General features: G+C 38.9%; 1 protein-coding gene and 1 long non-coding RNA gene across 2 annotated transcripts in view; one reads left to right on the forward strand and one right to left on the reverse strand.

The window, feature by feature from the left end:
• Positions 1–452: 452 nt before the first annotated feature.
• Positions 453–3,372, reverse strand: LOC109270602 (uncharacterized). Its single transcript, XR_002081600.2, has 2 exons — positions 3,244–3,372; positions 453–621 (listed from the first exon to the last, which is right to left on the reverse strand). It is a non-coding gene; the product is annotated as an uncharacterized LOC109270602 (long non-coding RNA).
• A 1,114-nt stretch (positions 3,373–4,486) lies between these two features.
• Positions 4,487–24,613, forward strand: part of TSPAN8 (tetraspanin 8) — a 31,596-nt gene continuing 11,469 nt past the window's right edge. Inside the window, exons 1-5 of the mRNA XM_019455102.2 lie at positions 4,487–4,901; positions 17,378–17,440; positions 22,129–22,266; positions 23,732–23,806; positions 23,904–24,011. Coding sequence (XP_019310647.1) covers positions 4,842–4,901; positions 17,378–17,440; positions 22,129–22,266; positions 23,732–23,806; positions 23,904–24,011 — 444 coding nt within the window. The 5' untranslated portion in view covers positions 4,487–4,841. The remainder of the gene's footprint in view (positions 4,902–17,377; positions 17,441–22,128; positions 22,267–23,731; positions 23,807–23,903; positions 24,012–24,613) is intronic.

Consider the following 24,613-nt stretch of genomic DNA (forward strand, 5'->3'; position numbering starts at 1 on the left):
TGTGAAATGGAAGTTTGGGATTTCCTCATAAATGACCTTTTACAGCGACTTTCTGTTATTTTATTTTCTCCTGGGAACTAGAATAGCCATGCAATACATTCCCACTGTGTGAGGTTGAATAAACCTTTCTAATTTAGAATCAGTCACTTGTGAGATCCTAATTAGCATTATGAGTAAAACGTCTATGTTTATTTCTGACCAGTCATGGGATATGCCTGTGTTAAATTCAGTGTAACGTTTTGTTGGCTCTTTCAGTTTGAGAAACTGGTGTCTGATATAAGCATGAAACATCCCCGCCCTCCTATTTTTTCTTTTTCTTTTTTAAATTCTGTGTTGGTGGCCTCTGCTCATTTCCCTACCTCTTAATCACTGTTACCTCAGAGCCTAATCATGCCTGGCAGCTAATGTGTACCTTGTGAACTGACCAAACAAAGGACTGATTCAGAGAGAACTCAGAGAAAAGCAGGTTGGCATTTACACTTTAAACTTAAAAAGCAAACAGCCAGGCAGATTCAGCACGAAAATGGAGTATCCAATGATCCTGGGCTGGAGATGACAGAGCTCTGTTTTGTATTCTTCATTCTCCTGTTAAGTATTCTAGTCTGTATGTGGGCACACATCCTGATTTGGAGAGAAGGAAAATAGGATTGACCTCGGAGAGACCAACTAGTAAAATCTATAGGACTGGACCAAGAGAGCAATCATTTTTTAAGTGAAGAATTTTAAAAATATGTAAAATGCAATTAAAATGTGATCTTGGTAGGAGGACTGAATTGTAATTATGGTCAAGTAAATGGATACCCAATGTTCACGTCCTCTTGCCTGGGGATAGACTGTGATCACAGAGAGGGCATGGACTGAACAGAGGACAGAGAAGGCAATCTGGAGGAGAAGGAATTTGTGGTTTGTCACAGCAATGTTCATGGAGAGGCTGCTGCCTCTGCTGAGGGTGTCATTTGGTGGGTTTGGCTGTGAGATCCCTGAGATGGTGCTAGACTCATCAGCCTATCAAATCTTAGCAATGCATCCACCGACTCCTTTACTGAATTTCCCCTCCAAGAGACCACGTGTGTATGCTCTGGCTTCCGTGCTGCTTTCTGACAGGGAGTGGTTTTTCCGGTCAGCCACTGTCTTATGCTGGATGGCTTAATGGGTACATTTCTCACCATAAACTAAGAAATTGACATTCTGGCTCCTGTGAGATCATTGAAAGTGAATCTGTCCTAAGAAGCAGATCACTTCAGGAAAGGTTGGCAAAGCTGAGCTTCGGGGGCTGTCAAGCCAAGGACCCGACCCTGGACCCCAACGAGCAACTGGGCCCTTTCTCATCTTACTGCAAAGCGTGAAGAGAGTATAAACACTATAGTGAGATCTAATAAGAATTCATGGGCATCTCTAATCCATCATGGTCAAAACTGCATTTGTAATGACTGTACTATTTTGCCTCTATCTTCACTAATAAACACCTAAAAATGGATTTTGGTGATCTAAGGTCTATTTTCTTATGCACGTTTTCATATTTTTCCTTTTGTAACCAATGTGGTTAGTGACTTTATGTCTAGGTACAAATCATGACAATTTTAGAGTAAAAATATCTGTGAAAGAGGAAGAATATTCATTGGCTATCCATTGTTCATGAACACCATTTTGGTACTTTACAAAGACAATTTTAAGTCATTTATTTTTGAGCTGGAATTAACACCACAAATATTGTTGTTTCAAAATTTCCTGCAATGGAAGGAGACAGATCATTCTCATACCAGATGCTTCCCATCCCCAGTGGGAATATGCAAGAGGTTTTTATGAGCTAGGCTCCATAAGCACACAGGATAGGAAGCATAGAGTATTATGTTCAAATGAAAACAGAAGAAAAATGTTGGTCTTGGGAATGTTGGAATTGGCCTAGAGGACAAGAGCCAGGCCTCTGCTCCTGTGAAAGGGATCATAAAACCTGTAAGTCAGCAACCTTTATTTTCCAAAAGTAGGAAAAAGTTTTTTTTTTTTTCAAAATGAGAAATGCTAAAGAGCATCAGAACTTTCTCTTCACTCTAATTATTTAGAATGCATGACCTCATGTCTTCATGCACTTACATACCCACACCTAAGTAGTCATAAGGAAGAGAAACTTCAACATCATTTCTCTCGCTAGTGCTATTAGCCTTTGAGGAAATTAATATTTACAATGCTATTAAAAAACAATATAGTACATAGTGACAGTGATGATGGGAAAATATATAACATAAAATAGAATATAATCTTTTCTCTGGGAGGTGGGTAGAGGACAGCTTGCCCTGTGCTATCAGTGCCATTCTAAGAAATCTGAAATTTTTCCTGTGACAGGAAGCCATCCTTAGAATGTTTTTTTTAATGTTTATTTATTTTTGAGAGAGACAGAGAGAGAGAGAGAGAGACACGCTGGTGTGTGCACATGTACACACACACACACACACACACACACACACACACACAGTGTGAGTGGGGGAGGGGCAGAGATAGAGGGAGACGCAGAATCTGGAGCAGGTTCCAGGCTCTGAGCTGTCAGCACAAAGCCGGACATGGGGCTTGAACCCACACAGTGAGATTATGACCTGAGCCAAAGTTGGGTGCTCAACTGACTGAACCACCCAGGAGCCCTTTAGACTGGTTTTTAACCAGGAGAATTACATATTGACTTATAGTCAATAAGTATTCATGAAAAGAATTATAGGAAGGGAAAGAGAGAAAATTCTGGAGTGTTAAGGCAGACAAGAGGGGGAAGAGACTGGCAGGAAAACTAAGATTCTAGTGGAATGGCCCACGTATGAGATGATAACAGGTTGAATAATGACAGTAGCTAAAGGAGAGATGGGGGAACCAGATTTGACGGAAATTGAGGGGCTCAGCGAACTGTGGGAAGTGACTGGATACCAGGCAAGAAAAAAAGAGGACCACAAAGGGATTCCACAATATTTAGCTTGGGCAAGTTTTATGTGATCATAACATTTACCAGGATAGGAATTCAGAAGAATGAACTCCTTCATACAGATTTTGAATTGGACTGGGGATTCTTTTACAAAGAGTAATTTTTCTGTAAAACACATCCATTGATTTTTATGTTTCAGGGTTCCACAGTGATTTAACTAAGGATTATATTCTTTACAAGCAGATTTAAAAAAGTATATTCCAAACTGAAATTTGATAAGTACTCAATACATTCTTGTCAACAAAACAGCATTTTTATCTATATATTTCTTTTGATTTTACCTCTAAATGATAATCATTTGTAGGACTTCAAATCCATTTGGTTTTTCAGTTCAATCAAAAACTCTTTCTTCTTTCAGCGATGGATAATCCTATATGCACTATTATCTCAGTAGAAGTAGGAGTGAAATTATTTCCATTTTCTAGAAGAAATAGCATAGAACACCAACAATTTTAATAATTATTTAAATATTAAGCCATTCTTTTTGAACTAATCCTAAATTTGGCCTTAGCACTAAACATTATTGGTGCTCATACATTAAAAATACATTTTGTTTATAGTCAGGGAGTGGAATTGTTTCAAAAGCATCTTTGTATGTTCATGAAAAGTAGAAAAATATTCTAACTAATCCATTTTTTTTTACAAGCCCACACTTGCTTATTGTACAGAACTTAACAAAGATTTAAAGAGGTATTTTCCCCAACAGCATTTTGAAGTATGGGGTTCTTTCCTCTAGGGGGAAAAGGACTCCCTTTTAGATGCAGGATGTGAAAATTAGCATGACCCAAATTGTTTATACAAAAGCAGTCCACACCTCCCTGATTAGGTCAGAGAATTTTGCCTTTACCTGCAGCAGCTGCCTTCTATTAGCACTAGAAACAAACTGTACCATCTATGGTCGCTGAACTATGACCACCTTCACATTTTGAATTTTTTTTTTTTTTGTCCGAGAGGACCTGGAATCCAGAAACTGGGTTGGTGGAGAGGAGCTGTTGCTAGGTATAACTTATCAGAGAATGGGAAGTACAGTGCCTGCCTTAACAGTAAACTGAACTATCAAAATAGCTACACATTATAAAATGAACATAATGGGGCAGTCAGAGAATGACTCCTGAATTTTTTTTCTTTTCCACTGTAAGAAATAAAGATAAAAACCGGATGGTCTTATCATAGGCAGGGCAATCTCTTCTTCCTCACTTCCTCTATGAGTCATTCATAGCAGCTCCGTGGACTTGTTTTGAGTTTAGTTTAGAGGCTTTGCAAGGTGGTACCTGGAATGGTTGTTCCCACTATTCTGGGGTTAAGAATGAAAGGTGGCTACGTGTAAGCCTTCAGATTGTGCAGATTTCTCAATGTATTTTATTGCACCTGGAAAAATTGTGCATTGTTGAGAAAATACAATGCAAAAACGAGTTGAGACACAATGCCCCTTTATCTCTAAGCAAAACCAGTCTTACTTCTCTAAAGTGGAAATAGAGAGCAGGGAAGTTGTGGGTTCTGAAATCCAACAACCAAGTATCGCTGTGCCACTCTCTCCCCGACCCAGCGCCACTCCTTAACTTGATATCTGTTTACTTTAGAGGAGGCAGTTTTGGAGAAAGGATCATAAATATCCTGGCCCAGTGCCCCAGGAGCCATGACAAGCAAAAGAACATACTCGCCTAGAGATAGCCCTTGTGATATTTAAATGTGTGGGTTAATTTTTTATCCACTTTAATAACTGGATTATTCCCCTCCACCCCTCCTTTGCTTTCTATTTCTGCTCGGAAGCCGTGGGCACAGAAATCTCTGCAGGCAGATTACTCCTGAGCATATTGCAGGACAATCCTATAACCAACAGATACATTTGCAGCATCTGGATTCCTGATCTTTCTTCGACATGGCAGGTGTGAGTGGCTGTTTAAAATATTCTATGTTTATCTTCAACTTCTTGTTCTGGGTAAGTGTTTTCTTTTTTTTCTAATTATCAATTTTATGCAAGAAAGGGGATCTTGATATCAATAGCACAAATAAGAACAGACTCTGCACTAGAGAAATAGGAGGAGGAAGAAAATGTATCTTCCATTTACTTGTTTGGATTTGTTTGTTCTTTCTTTGGTTATTTCAGTAATTGAAAATGAGCCAGTGACTCAAGAAAGTAGACTTCAGGATCTGCGAGGGTAAACATTTCATAAATGTTTTGATATTGTTGCAAAACAATCACAGAAGAAAAAATACCCTTTAATTAAAGGACAACTATTCTTAGTTGTATATCATATAGGCCTCTCTAGTTTTAAGGACCTTGTGGGAAAAATTTGGTTTGATTCCACCAGAACCCAGCCCCTGAATTCTAATCTTTACATCTGGGTCTGAAACAGGTGAGTGGTGGGTTGTCAGATGATAGACATGAAGAAGGGATCGTTTTCAGAGACCCAGAGAAGAAACAGTGAGTCATAAAATAACTTGAGAGGGAAACAATAAAATTGTTTAATCAAGGAAAAATTAAACTTTCATCATGGAAAAAATAAAAATTAAACTTACTAGGTTTATATCAACCACTGAAAGTCAGTATTTTGATTTTGATGTGTCATCGCCCCACCTTTTAACCAACAGCGTTGGTATTTTAGCAGGTTCTTAGGTGGTTTTTTTTTTTTGAAAGCTTATTGACATAAGACAGCAAATAAGTTGGTAAGTAGCATCAAATGTTAAAAAATGGAAAAATAAGATCTGGAAGGCAAAAGGTAAAAGGCAGGCTGGGATGTTGGAAAATTGCCATTATCACTTTTAGTATATATGGTACAGTTAAAGATTGTTCAGAAGTAAATCATTAAAAATAGCCCAAAGTTCTTAAATGAAAAAGTCATTTTGTATACTGAATTTAAAAATGGCTTATGCGGTGTAAGCAGGAGAGAATTCTGGTTTTGTTTTTTACCTGGTTACCTTTGGGAAACAGGCAGCTGGTATCTATGTTGGTAAATTTCTGTCCAATTAAAATGATGATGTACCTAATTAATCTCAATTGCAGGAATACAGTCTTATTGTCCAAAATTACTTTCATTCAATGTCAGTAGCCCTAATGACTACAGATGAAATATTGATGAAGTAAGCAAATGAGGATATAAATAAATAAAATAAAATAAAGAAGAAAATTTGTCTTTTACTTCCTCTTTTCCCTAGGAAAAATGGGCTGCTTTTGCAAATATTAAATGTAGGTCATGAATATATACAGTTTTTTAAAGTTACTCCAGATTAATTTCTTCCCTTGAAATATTTAAAATTGGTTAAAGCTTGAGAGTAGAAGATAAACAAAGGAATGTCTCTGTACTTTTGATTGGCTTTGTTTGTGGCTTTTTGTTACGGAGAATTTTGAACATTCACAGAACAGAAAAGGATAATCAACCCATCACCCAGCCCCAACAGCCAGGACATCATGGCAATCCTTCCGGGTGCTCTCATCCACTTTCTCCACCCTATGTAAATTGAAGCAAATCCTAGATATTTCACCTATAAATATTTTAATATATATCTCTAAAAGAGAAATAATTCTTTAAAAAATATAACCACAATGTTAAAATTTAATAAGAATTTCTTAATTGATTATCAAATATCCACCTAGGGTTTAAATTTTTAATTGCTTCATACATATTCCTCTTTGAATCAGAATCTAAATAAGGTTCAGACATTGTGATTGGTTGATATATCCTTTACGTCCATTTTCATCTTTAGGTTCCCCTTCTGTCTTCATCTCTTTCTCCCCACCTTGAAATTTTATGAATTGGTGTCATTGTTTGTGTTATCACATTACCCACGGGCTGGAGTTTGCTATTTACATATCCATGGTATAGTTTATCATGTTCCCCTGTCCTCCGTATTATCTCCAATCTAGTGATGGCATTTGTCACCTTGAAAAGATTCAGGTTGCTATTTGGGTAGGAGCACAACTACTTTATAAGTGACATTGTGTTCTTTCTTCACACACTCTCTGACCATGTCACATTTTGTGATGTTAGTTGCCACTGATGCTGGAGAACCTAAGAATCAGTCCATTAAGAGTTCCAAACTGGAGATACTCTGTGCTCGCTTCGGCAGCACATATACAAACTGGTGATACTCTATGTCTATCACCTTTTCTTCATTTATTAGCTGGAATATTTTCAATAAAGAGAAACTTGGCATTTACTGATTGGTTACCAGTAGTATCCAGTTTTTATTTAAAAAAAAAGGCAGCATAAAGGCTTCTTACTCTTCACTTAACAAAATGATGAGTTAATTTGCAGGATCATACAACAGTAATAAGCAAGTATTTCTGTAAGTAGCCTTATGATATAGTAGATTTAAACTCTATCACCATTCTTATCTTTGTTGATGTGCAATTTGTTTTACCTTTGACCACTGGGGAGTATTTTCAGTGAGACCTTTTGACATGATCTCAACAACATAACTTCTTCCCCATTTGGTATGACAAGATGTTCCAGGCTTACTTCACTGGTTCCTGCAATATACCTGGAATCAGTTTTTTCTTCAAGAAGTCCTCATATTTGTTTTTAAGAAACTATGACCATTGTTTTTTTATGGTACACAATGTACATGGGCCATTTAAACAACCAAAATGTGAAAATGCTAATAAATGCATGGCTCCTATTTTAATAAGATGTTCTTTAATAAGACGTTCTAAAGTGCCTAAACTGGTGGCAATCTTCAAATCATGAAATCGTCAAAATATATTTGTTGCATAAAAATAGCATATAAATTGCCGGTTGCTATTATGAATACATCAGAGGTCAATGTTTCATTAAATAGCTAATTGGGAATTTGAAATAGATCTGAATTTTAAACTGAAATGATAAAGGCACATTAGGAAAGGGGCATGCTATATGTTTAGGATTATATATGTAAGATTAGAGATCTGTACCATGCTGAACCTAGATATTGTCACTGCTTTCCTGGGGACCTCTGATTATTTTATGGTTGCTATTGTCTCTTTGTTTTCTGATAATGAATACAAAGTCTTTCTGATGCATTATATTTCAGTTAGACATTTCTAATTTCGCTGGGGTAAAAGGCCTTGTTCTTTCCATCAACATATTGGTAAGACCTACAATCTCTATATGACATATCTTGAAATGTAGTCTTTGAGTGAGAACAATGGTGGTAAAGACCAATGATAACTTCTCAGCCAACAGGTGACATCAATATTCTCATTCAAAATCTAGACAGCAGGAGTCTCTGAGGTTAGGGAATCACTGCTATTTCTATTCTCCCCTCTATCCCCCAGCCCAAAGTTCTCGGTTAGGATTTTATGACTCTTCATAGGAAATTAGCGATTTGTCACATTCCTAATGTTTACTTAAGTAAAAATTTTAATGGTCCCACTGATGTGGTTTTCTTATAGATATCCATGGCTTTATGTTTTCAAATGCATTCTTTCTGGTATAACTTGCAAAACTAAGCTTTTGCAAAGTAGGGCCAGATGTTGAAATATCTCTGAGATATGCATATGGTCGTGTAAGCTAAACATACCAGTTTCTTTTGTGACAGAACTTGAGATATGTCACATAAATAGGCAGCAATTTTCATTTGTCAGAATTTGACAATTCAAATTGTCAGAATTTCATTTGTCAGAAGAAAAAATCATTCTTCATCACTGATGCTAACATTTGATGTAAGTTACAGTGAATGGAAGGTGCCATAGAGAATGGATAAATTCCAGGTTCAAAGTCTATTTCTCCAAGTCTTGTGTGTGAACAGATGAGACGCCCCAATTTTCTTGTGCTCCTCTCAGATATCTGAGAGGGAATATGGTAGATGCTGGGGCATATGGTGGAGGCTCGGATATGGTAGTTGCCCAGAAAAACACGGGACACAGCTGTTAGCCCAGGGATGCAGTGGAACTCCTGCCAGAAGTAGAGAGCTATAGAGACGCCAGCCCTGTGTGCAGGGAAGCAGAGTGAAGCCACATTACCAATCCCAAATGAGGTAAGGGGAGAAGGAGAAGCCAGGTTGTAAAAACCAAATGTATCAGCAACTGCAGGAAGCCAGTGCGTGAAGCAGTGTGAAGAGAGCAGAAGGAAGTCAGAACTTGGAGAGAGTCCAGGAACCAGAATTTTGATATTCCTCATTGTATTTTATGTGGTGCCTGGGTCTCTTGGCTGGCTGTGCTGAGAGCAATGAAGAGAGTTAAGGCAGACATAACTGAGATAGGGGAACCTTAAAAAATCAGGCCCAGGGGCCCCTGGGTGGCTCAGTTACTTGAGCTTCTGACTCTTGATTTCAGCTCAGGTCATGATCTCAGGGTCTTGGGATTGAGCCCCAAGTTGGACTCTGTGCTGAGTGTGGAGCCTGCTTACTACTCTCTGTCTCCTGTCTATGCCTCTCTCCCTCACTCCTGTGTTCTCTCTCTCCCAAAGAAAGAAAGAAAGAAAGAAAGAAAGAAACAAACAAACAAACAAACAAACAATCAGGCCCAATTATATTACATCCTGTCAGTTGTTGAAATCTCCCATGATAAAGACTTGACTGTGGCTAGAATGTGTGAACTTTTTATATACAGTGGCTTTCTGACACTGTGCCATCAGTGTAGAATTACAACAATGACAGAAGCCCAGTGTAGAATTACAACATGGAAGCCCAGTGGTTGAGAGTCCAGACTGAACCTCAGCTCCTTCATCACTAGCTGTGTGACCTAGGGGAAATTAGTTAATTTCTCTGTGCTTTAAAGTTCTTCATCTTTAAAACTGGGGATCATAGTAGTATCTACTTCATGGCGTTGCTGGGAAAGTCATTGATTGAGTTAATGCATAGGAAAGAACTCAGAACAACGCAAAAGAAATGTCCAAGAAATGGACATTTCGACCAATGTTGTATAGACATTTTTATGAGACAAAAATATGAAAGTACTCTGTGTAGTGATAAATCAATTCCAATGTTGGAGTTTGAAACAGAGGAGGAAATAAGATGGCAAGAATTATGATGAAGGCAGAAATTCTTCTATTACAAATTAGGAGAATGGAAAGAGCATATTTTTGTAAGCCGACTTGAGATACAAATCCTGAATTCACTCTATATTGCTCTGTGGCCTGGAACATGTCCCTTGACTTTTCTGTGCCCCAGTCTCTGTATTTGTAAAATGAGGATGATAATTTTATCCAGCAGAGTTAATTGTGAAGATTAAATAAGATACTTTCTGAAAGCCTATAACCAAGGACTGTCATGCAATAATAGTTCAATTAATGCAATTTTCCTCAATTCCAACCATTATATTGCTTTTTCATTTTAAGTATTAGAATCTGGTATGGTAACATTTTATACCTAATTGGCTTTTAAAACTTAAATATTATTTTAGCCCTACTCTGGTCCTCTTCTCGCCTCATGGGGCAAGGGATCTGTGGGGCTACAGAACTATGCTCACTCTGAGCCTGGGCTCCACTTTGGGGATTTGGGACCCCAACTTTCCCTTCCCAAATGGCTCCAAACCTGTTTCCAGAGTCTGCACAGGCCCTTCTCCTGAAGCGATCAAGGGGGGGCTGTTTGGCAGAAGGGGAGCAGGTTGTAACAGAGCTGGCTTGCACTGAGGTATCCACACTCATTGCTATCATGTCTCTCAGAGTTCATTCAGGACGGAACCGGAAGTGAGGGCCTGGGCGGGGCTGGCTCTCCCCAGGCCACCAGCTGCTGGTAGCAGATTCTGAGGAGTCAGAGAATTCTAAATCAAACCTCATCTTCCAGGTCATTACGTGGGCACACTTGTCAAGGTTGAAGCTAGGAAACATTTTCTATATGTTTATTACTGTGAATTCTAACTTCTCAATATAGAGACCTGTGGTCTGTGGACCGTCTGTGATTTGTGTCCTTGCCCCCCGGGGGGGGGGGGGGGGGGCCTGCAAACGTATGTTCAGGTCTGCAGGTGTTACTGCCATGGCAGTTGTACTTCTGACACAAAGCGATAAAAACATCCCTGAATTTGCATCTGTTTTATGATTCAGAAACATTCGGGTGCTAATCAAATGCTGAACATCTCTCTTTACCTATTTTGAAGTTATGTAAATTTTAGTGATTGTGTGCTTTCATGCAGCAAAGATAACCCGAAGCACGTTCACCCAGACCCTACTTATGTCAGAAAGGAATGTGTTTGATTTCTTTCCCCTACATTTAGAGCTATTTGAAATTAGAATTTGCAGCAGTTGTACTGGGTGTTTGGCTTACTTACTAGGTTTAGAAGATACCCATGAATGCGACTACAGAGACACTTTGCTGTGTACTTAATACTCATTGTTACAATAAATACCAGTCATTTGGGGCTGAAGATAGAAAAACCATGAAGGCAGAGCCTGCTAAGAATTGAAGTTTTTAATTGACTCCACTGGTTTAGAGCAGAAAAGCAGTGTGTGAGTGGCAGGAGGCCGTGTCAGTAAATCAGAGCTGCATTAGGCCATGGCTGTGGAGAGAATGTAGAGTGACCTCTCCTCCAACAGGAAGTCTGAGAATTACCATGACCCACGTTGTTAGAGAGTGAGGCAAAGGGCAGACCCTACTCTCAATGAATAATACAGCAGACAAGGTCTCATCTTATTCAAGGATGAATAAAGGAAAATCTAGCCCAAGTCCCAGTAAAAGGACTGAGGAACAAGTGACAGGGAATGTCCCTCTGAAACCTTAGAGGACAAGCACACATCCCTGAAACACTCCAGCATCGTGGAAGAAGGATCCTGAAATCGGTCTCCACAATGCAATGCCAGAAAATAATAACTCCCTGTGAAAGAGAGGAGAGAGACCATGAGAGAAGAAAAAAGTGAGCCGGAAAAGCATAGAATGGGAAGGAAAGGAAAATGGATACAATAAAGAAATGGTTCATGTAAACCCGATATGCAATGATAGAATTAAAATCCACTCCAGAAACTACATGAAATGGATACAGTGATATAGAATCCCAAATTGAGAAGCTCTCCCAGAGGAAAATCAAAAAGAGATAAATGAGGTAGAAGAAGATGGTAGAACAGAGAATGGAAAACCAGGGCAATTTGTATTCCTGGAGAAGAGGATACAATAAATGGAAAACAAATAATTTAATATAAAAAATTCACATAAGCAACAGTTGCACACTCTGCATTATCTTACCACGATGCAATGAAACTAGACTTTTAAATAAATGTTGAAGAGAAGAAGAAACTTGAAAATTAACAACTTTCCTAAAATGTTAGTACTGTCCTAAAATGTTAGGGCTGTTGGGATTCTCACCACCTGTAATCATGGTGTCTAGTGTTCTGGGATTACCATAAAGACAAATCTTGTAGTTTTCCAGGCTATCCATTTAGGTGTGTTCTTATTCTTTCATAAACTTTTAGGAAGCTTTCCCCTAAGCTTATCTAAAATGTATCCATTCTGGACCAATAATGATGTAGCTCACAATCCATGCTTCCTCATAGCATAGTGCTATGCACTTCCCTCCATGTGCAACACTCTTCAAATACAATGTGATAAAATCCAAAGATAGAATTGAGGGGCATCTAGGTGGCTGAGTTGGTTGAGAGTCTGCCTCTTGGTTTCAGCTCAGGTCATGATCTCACGGCTGATGAGATCAAGCCTTGTGTCAGGCTCCGTGCTAACAGCACAGAGCCTGCTTGGCTTTGTTTTCTCTCTCTCTCTCTCTGCCTTCCGCCCCCCACCCCCAAATAAATAAATAAACTTTAAAAAAAGATAGAATTGAGAGGAAGGAGTAGGGATGATTGGCAGACACACTATCAGAGAAGAGGACAAATCAGCTTGTTCTATGCCATTTATCCTTGATCTAGATGGTGCTTCCATTTTTCTTCCTACCACTTTGTAGTTTTCAGCTTCTTTCCTGTCTCAGTCTGCTTGGATTGCCATAACAAAATACCACAGGCTTGGTGGGTTAAACAACAGAAATTTATTTTCTCGCCATCTTGGAGGTTAGAAGTCCAAGATCAAGGTGCCAACCAATTTGATTTCTGGTGAGAGCTCTTTTCCTGGCTTGCAGATGGCTGCCTTCTTGCTGTGTCCTTGCATTGTTTTTCCTCCATGCATCAATGCAGAGAGAAAGTGAAAGACACAGAGACAGAGACACAGAAGTCTCTTCCTCTTGTTATGAGGTCACCAGTAATGTCAGATTAGAACCCCATTAAACAGTAATTAACCTCATAAAGTCCTATCTCAAAATACAGTCAAACTGTAGGGTAGGGCTTTAATATGTAAATTTGGGGGGATATAATTCAGTCCATAGCATGCTCAAAAGCAAACATCAAAATTATTACCTAATTTTTTAGAATGCTGGCTCAGACAAAATGCAGCCTAATTCCATAAAAAGAAAGAGGTCTTATGAGAGCTGAGTAGCAACCACAATGATCTTCCTTCAAAGAGAAGCCAGAAGGTGGGCACTGGGGGGAAGGAGGCCTGTTCTGCCACGTCTACTTTGGGCTCAGAGGCCCAAAATATCTACTCATTTCCTTTACAACCTGATCAACAGAAAGTAGGACAGAGCTGGATACTTATTTCTTGATTTATACTCTCAGTTATTTAAACAACATAAGAAGGCTGGAGACAAACGCCCAAAGCCAAACTGGAAAAAGGCTCAAAGAACCATTATGATAGCCAGTCTTTAACAACTGGGATAACATAGGTTAATATCAACCATGACTCTAGAATGATTATTCTTTTTTTTTTTTTTTAAAAAGTGTATTTTGAGAGGGAGAGAGAGAGAGAGAGAATGGGGGAGGGGCAGAGAGAGAGGGAGACCGAGAATCCCAAGCAGCCTCTGCACTTCAGTGTAGAGCTGGACTTGGCACTCAACTTCACACACTGTGAGATCATGACCTGAGCTACCCAGGCGCCCCTGGAATGATTATTCTTTACAGAAAATCAATTTACTTTTAAAGTCAGTCAGCATAAAATTTATTAATTTTATATCTTTAAGACTAAGTTTTACATGCCAATATCTTCAAAAAGATGAGAATGGCGTGTTCTCAACATTTGTTTCTTCTGTTTTTAAGAGGAAGTTTGAAGAAAAAATAGAGAGATAGGAATGGAAATGATAGTTTGTCCGACTTCAAGATTTCTAAGAAAACTGATCTAATTGTAAAGATTGAAATTGGGCAAAATACTCTTGACTCCTGAAATAATTGGATGTTCTTTCTTTAGGAAAAAAACCTTAATTTTGGGAGGCTGCCTGGGTCGTTCAGTTGGTTAAGCATCCAACTTCAGCTCAGGTCATGATCTGACCGTTCAGTTCATGAATTTGAGCCCTGTATTGGGCTCTGTGCTGACAGCTCGAAGCCTGGAGCCTGCTTCAGATTCTCTGTCTCCTTCTCTCTTTTTGCTCTTTCTCTTAGAAAAATAAAAATACACATTAAAAAAATACTCAATTTTTTAGAGCAGTTTTAGGTTTACAGCCAAATGGAGAGGAAGGTACAAAAATTTCCCATATACCCTACCCTCACACATGCATAGCCTAACTTGTTATTAGTGTCACTCACCAGAGCAGTAAACATCCGTTATAATTGATGAGCCGCCATTGACACATCATAACCATCCAAAGATCATAGTTTTCATTAGGGTTCTTTCTCTCTTGGTTTTATACACTCTATGAGTTTGAACAAATGTATAACGGCCTTGATATGTATCCATAACTATAATGTTTTATAGAGTATTTTTGTTGCCTTAAAAATCATCTGTGCTCTAGCTCTGCATTCTGTCCCCCCTGCCCACCACCAGCAACCCCCAATCTTTTAACTGTCTCCATAGTTTTGCCTTTTTCAGAGAGTCATATAGTCCAAATCATGCAGTATGTAGCCTTTTCGGATTGGCTTCTTTTACTTAGTAACATGCTTTTAAGCTTCTTCCATGTCTCTTCATGATGTGACAGCTTATATTGTTTAAGTCTGAATAATGCTTTCTTGTCTGGATGTACCACAGATTATTTATTCATTTGTTCACCTACTAGAAGACATTTTGGCTGCTTCTAAGCTTCAGCAAGGGTGAACAATGCTGCTGTAAATATCCTTGTGCAGGTTTTTTTGTGGATAAATACCCAGGAGCATGATTGCTGGATCATATAGTAAGAGCATGTTTAGTTTGGTAAGAAACTGCCAAGCCGTTTTTGAGGGTGGCTGTGACATTTTGCATTTCCACCAGCAACGAATGGGAGGGTTCCTGTTGTCGCTTCACATTTTTGCCAGCATTTGGGGTTGTCAGCGTTTCAGATTTTGGCCATTTCAGTGGGCATGTAATAGTGTCTCATTTTGATACACCTTTCTTTTAAAGTTAATGAATGTTACAGGTGACTTTTGGTGACTGAGAAGACTAAAAGTTATCATTTGACGAGCAAATAGAGCTGATTTCATAAGATTTCTCAATGATTTGAGATCTAAAAGCATTGAAAAAGTAAACTAAAAAGTCACACAGAAACAAGCAAAAAAGTTAAGAGTTTAAAAAAAACCACAGTCTTAGTCTCTAGGACCTCCTACAATTTTCTCATTGATAGTCTCATAAATAAATATCAGATAACGATAATAACTATAATACCTATTTGGATAATTAATACTATTTTCAGTTAAGCTAAAAGCCAGGCCAACTATTAAGGCAATCAGTGTAAATCTGCTTGAGATTCATAAAAGAAAGAAAATATCAATGAACAAATTGAATAACAAAAATCCAACTGCTGTAGATTACTGAAAACCTCAGAGGGTCTCATTGTCATTCAACATAAATTTTTATAGACTTACTTATTAACACAGAACAGGTAAAATGAGCATTTATCTCCATCTGCAAGGGAAATTAGGATTTAGTGGAAAACAGGAGGAAAAAAATGAGGGTTTTCAGGCTCTAAAGCTGTCTTTTCAGTGGTTTGTATTTTATAGTGTGTGCGAGTGTGTGCCTACAAGATCATTAAATTGTATAGGTTACTTGGCGATTTGAGAAAGAGCTTTGGTTTTCCACTGCGTTTGTTATTTTGTAACACTTGGAGCACATAGACGGGCGGGATTGGATGAGGAGCGGTGCCAGATTTTCAGGATGTGACTGTTATCTCACAGGGTTCTAGCTTCTTTACCTGAAAGGAAGGGTTTGAACTCAGATGATGTTTTCTGAGATCTTTTAGTGAACACAGATATTCTGCCCTTATTCAGCTGCTCATGGTATGTCCTATTCCCAAACAAAGGCTTTGACTCTATTTCCACGGCAGGCTTCATGAGACGCCATTAAAAGTGAGATTGTTGGGGGCACCTGGGTGGCTCAGTCGGTTAAGTGTCTGACTTCAGCTCAAGTCATGATCTCATAGCTCATGAGTTCAAGCCCCATGTTGGACTCTGTGCTGATAGCTGGGAGCCTGGAGCCTGCTTCAGATTCTGTGTCTCTCTCTTTCTCTGCCCCTCCTCTACTCATGCTCTGTCTCTTTGTCCTTCAAGATTAAATAAACATTACAAAAAAAGTGAAACTGCTGTTTTGACATTCCAAGCATATGGCTCAACCATGCACAAAAGCAATGATACTACAAGGTCACCGGGCTTCAGAGGACTCGGGCATTTCTCTGTCAGAGCACCATACGGCTGGAATAGTCTAGAAAGTCTTGCGAGGCCTGCTGTGTCTGTTATGTTACCAAGCTTGTTCTCAACATCTCTATTTGATAATAGATCTTTGATTTTTTTTTTTTTTCGAGGCTGCAACATATATATCTGAAACGAAACAAAAGCAAACCAAACCCTGAAAGACAAGGGTTTTCTTTACACAAAAGTAAAATGTGTTTCACATTTTATGTGTTGGCTTTGGTCCAAATTAAATAATCTGGTAAAGTCATTAAATGCATTTAAGAGTTTAAGTACTGTCGCTCGTTGTTCTTCCTCTCTGGGTAAGCTTTACAACCTAAAAGTGCTTGTTTTTAAAAGAGTTTATTTGGGTACAAAAAGTGTTGTAAACCCTTGTTGTTTACCTGCAGATTTTGTCAGATGTACTACTGTTCCCTGTCTATCCTGATTTCTTGCTTCTTGAATCTTGAAGGAATGTTTGATGATTAGTTATTTTCTTCCTTTTTCGTTCAAGACAGCTTCTTAGAAACAAGCCCAGGGCTCTAGTAAGGATATTTTTCCTTTAAGCTGTTGTGACTTATCTTTTGTGTATTACAATCTAGCGAAAACAGAGTTCGAGTTGAAACATGAAAAAATCATTTTTCCCCTCCCCTGTAGTGGTGATGATTTCTTGTCTGTAGACCCATGAATGGATCATGGGCAGGAAAAAGAATTATTCTTATCAAATTTACCAATCACAGCAGAACATTTTAGCAATTACCTGCACATGAATATACCAGATTTTCTTTTAGGTGGTAATATATAATTAATGATAAACCATCGTAACCGGAAGGCTGGGAGTGTGTTCAATCAGAGTTGCAGTTTGCCTTGGTTGTCTAACATTTTTTTTTTTTCCTTTCTACAGCTATGTGGCATCGTGATCCTGGCAATAGCGATTTGGGTACGAGTAAGCAAAGACGGTCAAGAGGTAAATAAGCTTCTCTGTTTCCAAAACAGTTTATTCCTCTTATGATGAGAGTAATGACAATAATAATGTAAATATTTCTGTAGCATATTCCTTAATTGCCTCATGTAGTCATTTGTGCTGGTATGTGATTTTATCATTTAAAAATTCAGTTTAATTAATCAAGATCACTCACTCACTGTGTGCCTGGCACTTTGCTAGGCATGGATCAAGCCTTCTGGAGAAGGGAGAGGTGTTATGCCAAAGATAGGGAGATTGCCATGAAAGTGGGGGTTGAAGGGGCCAAAATGGAAATCAGCCTCCTTTGTTATTTGCATAGGCCAGGCTGAAGTGTAGCTGGAGGGTACAGACTACCATTCCTCCACACCAAGAACAAATTTGCGATACGAGGTATTGACAATCATTTGGCTGATCCCAAGGTGGGAGGCTGGTCCAAAAGTAAAGAAGGTGAGAAGTTCTCTTGGAGAAGAAGAATCTGGATCTGTGTTTTAAAGGCAACAAGGTACCACGATGGTTGGCAATTCCTGCATCAACTGGCATTGAGGGTAACTCCTTATAGCAGTAAGAAGCTGGTCACACTAGTGTGACTCAGCAGCTGGCTGGGGGTGTCGAGCTTCTTGCTCTCTAAATAAGATTAGCACGAGCCTCTTTCCTTCACCATGCACCATTCCACGCCCTGTGGCAAAGCTCTTACCAAGATCTCCACGGGTCTGGAGGAAGCTTAGTTCATAGAGTCAATTTTGGCTCCAGTCTTTCGACTGCACGTGTGCTGTTTCTGTTCCATACCACGCACACATTTGTGAAGGTGGAAAGAGAGTGTGTGGGAGAAAAGGGGAGGGCGTGTAGGGCCGTTCTCTTGGTTTTACCCGGCATAATACCTGGCATTGTTTCCTGGCTCTCCTGCTCCCATTTTCCTCTCTCCCTTCTTCTCAGGAGCACTCCCTCCACCCAACCCTCACAAAATTCCTCAATTATTGTTCTTAACCGTATGCACCGTAGTCCCCTTGTTCTTTGTTGTCTGGGCTCTTGCCAGTATTCAGGATCACATCTTCTACTGCTAGCGCCCTTTCAAGGTATTTATTTGCCCAAATAAAATTTCTCTCTGTAAGAGGAATTTTGATTCTTAGTTGATAATCATTAAGATATATTAAGCCAGCAATTAAAGTAATGTATTCTCTGTAAAAACTTATTACATCATGATTAAGCTGAATGCCTTTGGAGACAGCCTCGTTGTAAGAAAGATTGAAAACAAATTAACATCTGTTCTGATTCCTTTCCTAAACTGGGTGACTTTTCTGCCCCTTCCTTTCCTCCCTCCCCTCCTCCCTTCCTTCATTCTCTGTCTTCTCTTTTTAAAATTTGCTTTCTACCCTTAGAGAACCTAGGGAATCACAGTGACAGCTGCTTCCTCATTCTGTGCCTACCCATGATGAAGAAATTGGGTGGGAGACAGGTGTAGCAACTAGTTGTTAATACCCTAGTCCATCCAGACTTGATGTATTTTTTTTATACTGGTAAATGTTAACTGTGGCTTCCTGGTGGGCTTGGGCTCTGGGTTTGAACTCTAGAAGGGTATTTGAAGATGCGCTGAATCTCTGCTATCTAGAAGTGGATGTCTGACTTTGGAACTCATAATTAAGCACAGAGATTAAACAGCCACCTATTGAGAGGGTGCTTTGGCCTTTTTAAGATATGTGTGCAGCCTGTATTTTATTTATGTTATTTTATTTCTGGTTGATGTGGGAACATTTTCTTTCCCCCAAGTGCTTCTGGTAAACAAATTTGGTGTTTAGTCTGTTAAGAAATTCCACACATTGAATGTATTAAGAGAAAAACTGCTGTCCTTGAGAGGGTGGGACTCCACATCCGGGGACACGAATGAATTACTAGAGCTAGGCAGCATCTTCGGTTACATTTTTACTCTTGCGTTCTGTCAGCCTCACGCCCTGAATAAAAGCCCTTATCTGCCAGGACATCATTAACCAGCTTGACTTCTGTGAAACTGGCTTGATTTGTCTTTATCTGCAGTCAGTGACAAAGAATCAAGACTGCAAAAAACCGAATTTAGCAGTGGAAAAACAAAGGCAACAGTTTTAGAAGGAAAAACATGAGCGTAAGCACAGAAAGGAAGAATGTCAGGGAGGTCTTTGTGCACAACCTCTAGCATATCTCTTTGTGCTAAAAATGTCTCTCTCATAAGGACACTTTGTTTTTCCTCAGGGAAAAAAGCCTATGGACAGTCATTCTTGTCCCAGGAGATCCCTTATAATCCAAAGATCAAGGTTCAGCCATTAGAAATTCTCCCCTTGTCCTAATACACACAGACACTGTTCATCCAAGACAGCTTTTAAAACTCTGCTGTGCCTCTCCTGGAACAAACAGCTGAACTCAGATTTCCATTTCTTGCCTGAAAAAGAATAGCCACTTGTGTAGCTGGACTTGAAACAGTGACCTCCAGGCATCCAACACACTGCTTTCTGGCCAGTAGTACCTGGCAGGGGGTCACCCTGCCCAGACCAGTCTTAGGGAAGTACTTCACTACCTGCTGAATAAATGCTGGTTGCACCATCCATCACACTTGTAGATATTTGACCTGTTATTTCTATATCTGGCCTATCTAAGCAGAGTTCTGATAACTCAGACAGTGAGTTATTCCTCTCAGAAGCCTTAAGTTTTGCCTGCACCAGCCACGACATTCTAGTGAAGGGGTATTTGATGGTGAGGGGGTAGAGTGGATTTCCTAATGCTGGCCTTCTTTCTTTTCTTTTCTTTTCTTTTCTTTTCTTTTCTTTTCTTTTCTTTTCTTCCCCTCCCTTCCCTTCCCTTTCCTTTCCTTTTCTTGTCATTATCTATTTTGACCCAGATGTCATGCATGTTTATTAACAAAACTGATTTCTTAGCTCCAATATGAGCAAGCAAACAAAAATCAAACAAATAAAAAACCTGAAAAAAAAAGTCTTTGGGACATAACCAAGCTTTCTAAATCTGTAAGTTGAAACATTGTCTGTAAGCATAGACTTTTAGAGACAAAGAGGCCTTAGATACCACAGAGGCTGACCCAATTTCCTTTATAAATGGGAAACTGGGGCCCAGCAGGGTTAGGTGACTATTCCAGGGATAAATAATAAACTTAGTTATATATAAGGACCCTGACTAGAATATAAATCTTTGTTTTACTGCTTTTACAATTTCAACGCATTACTTTCCACTGATGATTGAATGAAGCTTTCCTCTAGGCTCTGAGTTGATTTTTAAAGTCTTTAAAAATGTATGCATCATTATCAGTAGTTTTCTGTTTTTGTTTTTTGTTGTTGTTGTTGTTTTGTATTTCCTGTTAAGGGAGCTAACTTACATGCTGTGCAGCAGATCCTAGGAGGCATAGTCTCTGAGTTAGTCTAACAAGTAGTGTTCCACTTGGAAATAGCCCAGTAGATAGAGATCATACAAGACAGATGGGCCACATGGAGTACTCATGTCTAACACAGGCACAAGGCTTCACTTTTTGATTGTGATATATCTAGAGGACAAGTGGTAGATTGAGGCAGGGTATGATGAAGGTGATGAAGGACAGTATGTGTGTTGCTGGAGAGAAGAACTGAATTACAGAAGATGGGTAGCCCAAGCCAACATAAAGAGCTCTAGGATGTTTTCTTCAATATCCCATTACTTAACAGGCAAAATAAAGAGTTTCTGGAAGACTCTACAGACTATACTTTCTGGGAACAAGGAGATAGAATTATATGGAATATCAAGAACCATACTTATTTTCTTAGTTTTTTTTCAAACTTTTTAAAAAAGTTGATTGATTTATTTTGAGAGAGAGAGAGAGAGAGAGAAAGAGAGAGTGCACAAGTGTGCGAACAGCAGAGAGAAAGAGAGGGGGATAGAGAGAATCCCAAGCAGGCTCTGTGCTGTCAGCTGTGGAGCCCAAAGTGGGACTCGAACTCATGAACTGTGAGATGATGACCTGAGCCAAAATCAAGAGTCAGATGCCACCCAGGCGACCCTATTTTCTTAGTTTAAATGTTTTTGTTTGTCTTGGCAAATATATAGACCTGTGTAATCACCATTGCAGTCAGTATGCAAAGCATTTTTATAAACCTAGAGATGTTCACTCCTATCCCTTTGCTGTCAGTTCCGTCTTTCCTTCCTACCTCGCTCGAAGTCAAGCACCGCTGTGATTTCTGAGTTACCTGTTCTTGGATGTCATATAAATGGAATTGTACAGTTTTGAATATAGCTTATTTAGCTCACCCCAATGTTTTTTGAAATTCATTCATATTGTCGCGTCTGTCAGTAGTTTGAGAAATTTGCCTTTCTAATTTAGATAATTAAATTGGCATAAAAGTGCATGCTTTACAATGCTACTCTTACATATAAAACACAAAACATGCAAACCAAAGATCACATCATGGGTGAAAGTACTTGTCCTAAGCTTTTAAAAATAATTGGTCTTTTAAAAGCCTATTATATTTCTTCCATACCACATGGAAGTTGGAAATGTTATTCAGATAAGTAACACCTCAATAGATTGTAAGCTCCTCAAGGGCAAGGATTTTTGCTTGTTTAGATCACTGAAGTATCTCAAGGTTTAGAATAGGGTCAGGCACATACTAAGTACTCAATGGATATTTGTTGAAAAACACCAAAGAAAGGGATTTTCTGTCATTAATTTCCTTTCTTATTTTCAGATTCTCAGCCCTGGGGATTCTAGCACTAACCCCTATGTTTCAGTGAATATCTTGATTGCTGTGGGTTCTGTCATCATGATTCTGGGTTTCCTGGGATGCTGTGGTGCCGTGAAAGAAAGCCGCTGCATGCTTCTTTTGGTGAGTTCTCCAGACAAATCAAAATACTCAGTCTTCAGACTTGGGAGGATTATCTCCCATCCCCGTTGTCTGTCAAAAGAACTTGCCAAGATTGATGAAACTTTAACTTTTGTTTAAAGAGTTTGATTATAGAGAGTACTATTTTTAGCTTAGATTAGAGGTACCCTGAGAAATTTCATTTATTCATCCATCCATTTATTCATTCACTCATTCATTCATTCACTCTTACTGAGTACGTGCTGTGTGCCAGATACTGTGCTAAAAGACATAGACATTAAGACATTAGGGAAGACTGACACGCAAATTATTAGCTACAAGTGTGAATGGTCCAAGAAGAGGAGGGCAAGAGTAGAGGAGAGAATTTTCACACTAGGAGCAGAAGGGAATAAGGTGGCTGTGTGGGTGAGGGTGTGATGGGCTTTCCAGGGAGAGAGCCTGGCAGGACAATGCTGGCACATTTAGAGAATTACAAGGCCTTGGGTATGGCTGGAGCGTGGCAGGCAGAGGCTGCTTTCAGTAAATGATGGGAGATGGGTCTGAATGTGGACGGCACCAAATCATATCCCACGGTAACAAAATTATAAGGGACTGACGTAATCAGATTTGCTACTTAGAAAGCTTCAAGGAGGATGGATTGGGTTGGGCTAACCCATAGACATTTACTTTTCACATGAACAACAGAATGATGAATGGGTGTAGAAAAATATTAGATAAAGACCAAGACGTATTTGTTAAATAAAATCTAACATTAGAGTTTACAGAACTCATTTAAGCTTGTTCCTCTAATAAAATAAGTATTGTGTCTGTCCTTGAAAAGATATTTGTTAACTGTTTGTTTATTAAGAGAGAAGCTAGAGACAGAGCTTTAGCAGGACTTTAATAGTATCCCTAGTGGTTACTTTTTGATCAATAGGTCTCATTTGCAGTTTGGGGAATTTAATTACTCAAGGAGCTGGTTTTAAAAAGAGAAAACCTAATCTGTGGACCGCATTCTTTAAAGTTATGATTCAGTAGACCTGAGGCAGGTTTCAGGAGTCTACATTTATAACAAGACCCTGGGTGACTTTGGTAGCGGTAGAAAACTTGTTTTGAAGTCACTTCGGAAATTTGCTTTAAAGTTTGTGTGAGTTTGTGTTTGATGAAGAAAGAGGAGAAAGATAATACACAAGTAACTGTATCTAAGTTTTCAAACTTCCCTCCACTCAACATCACACTGATGTCTACAATCTTATCCATACATTTTTGTTTTAAACACTGCTTGATTGGTGTCTGAAGCAAATGTTTCTGACCACTAATGGCCCCCAAATTGGCTTTTTGAGGCAAAGGGTAGAATAAATGAAGAACACAGTTATTATTCCAACAGTAATATGATCCCGACTGGAGAAAGAAACGCCATGCTCAAATGTCCCAAGATGTCACTGAATGCCCTGGAGATAACATGTGTTCCATTTCTTTCTTTTTCCAGTTTTTCATAGGCTTGCTTTTGATCCTGCTTCTGCAAGTAGCAGCAGGCATCTTAGGAGCTACTTTCAAATCTGAGGTGCGTACACATGACATATGATAATTTTGGAAAAGTCTGAAAAATCAAAATAGTACTTTCTGGCATGAATAATTTAACAATGCTTTTCAATTTTCAGTCCGAGCGCATTCTGAATGAGACTCTCTATGAAAATGTAAAGCTTTTGGAAGCAGCAGATAATGATGCCAAAGCATTCCAGAAAGCCCTGGCTGAATTTCAAGAAGAGGTAATTTGAATTTGTAGGTCATCTGGGTAGTTTGCCATAGGTTTCGTGTTTACCTAATTTTTAAAGATATTTTTATAGATTTTTAAAGATTATTTAATGTTAAAACATATCTCCACTTTGCAGATTTTGACTGATTATTCTGTCACTCTGCAATAGTAAAAATCCAAGAATATTTCTAACTCTGTTTCCAGCTTCTTATGAGGTTTTGAAGCAGTTTAGAAGGACAGAGATTAAGAAATCTTTATGATCAATTAAGCCTCAGTTCAGCCAAATCAATAGTTGTTTTCATATTTACCATTTAGTAGGGTAGTGTGTTTGGAGCATTTTGAGAGTCTCTCTCTCTCTCTCTCTCTCTCTCTCTCTCTCTCTCTCTCTCTGCCTCCATATCTGCCCCATCTGTCATAAAAATAATTATACCTATCATTTATTGCTATTTACTGTTACTAGACTTTACCTTTGGTAGCTCATTTCACTCTTATGACAACTCTTTGAGATGGATAATATTATCTTTATTATCCCTATTTTACAGATAAGTAGGTTAGGGCTTAGAGGTCTGACAGCTAACAAGTAATGGGATTGGAATTTGAACTCAGCTGTCTGAC

The sequence above is a fragment of the Panthera pardus genome, unplaced genomic scaffold, assembly GCF_024362965.1.
Source record: "Panthera pardus isolate Hobbes unplaced genomic scaffold, ASM2436296v1 HiC_scaffold_6, whole genome shotgun sequence".
In the NCBI taxonomy this organism is placed as follows: Eukaryota; Metazoa; Chordata; class Mammalia; order Carnivora; family Felidae; genus Panthera; species Panthera pardus.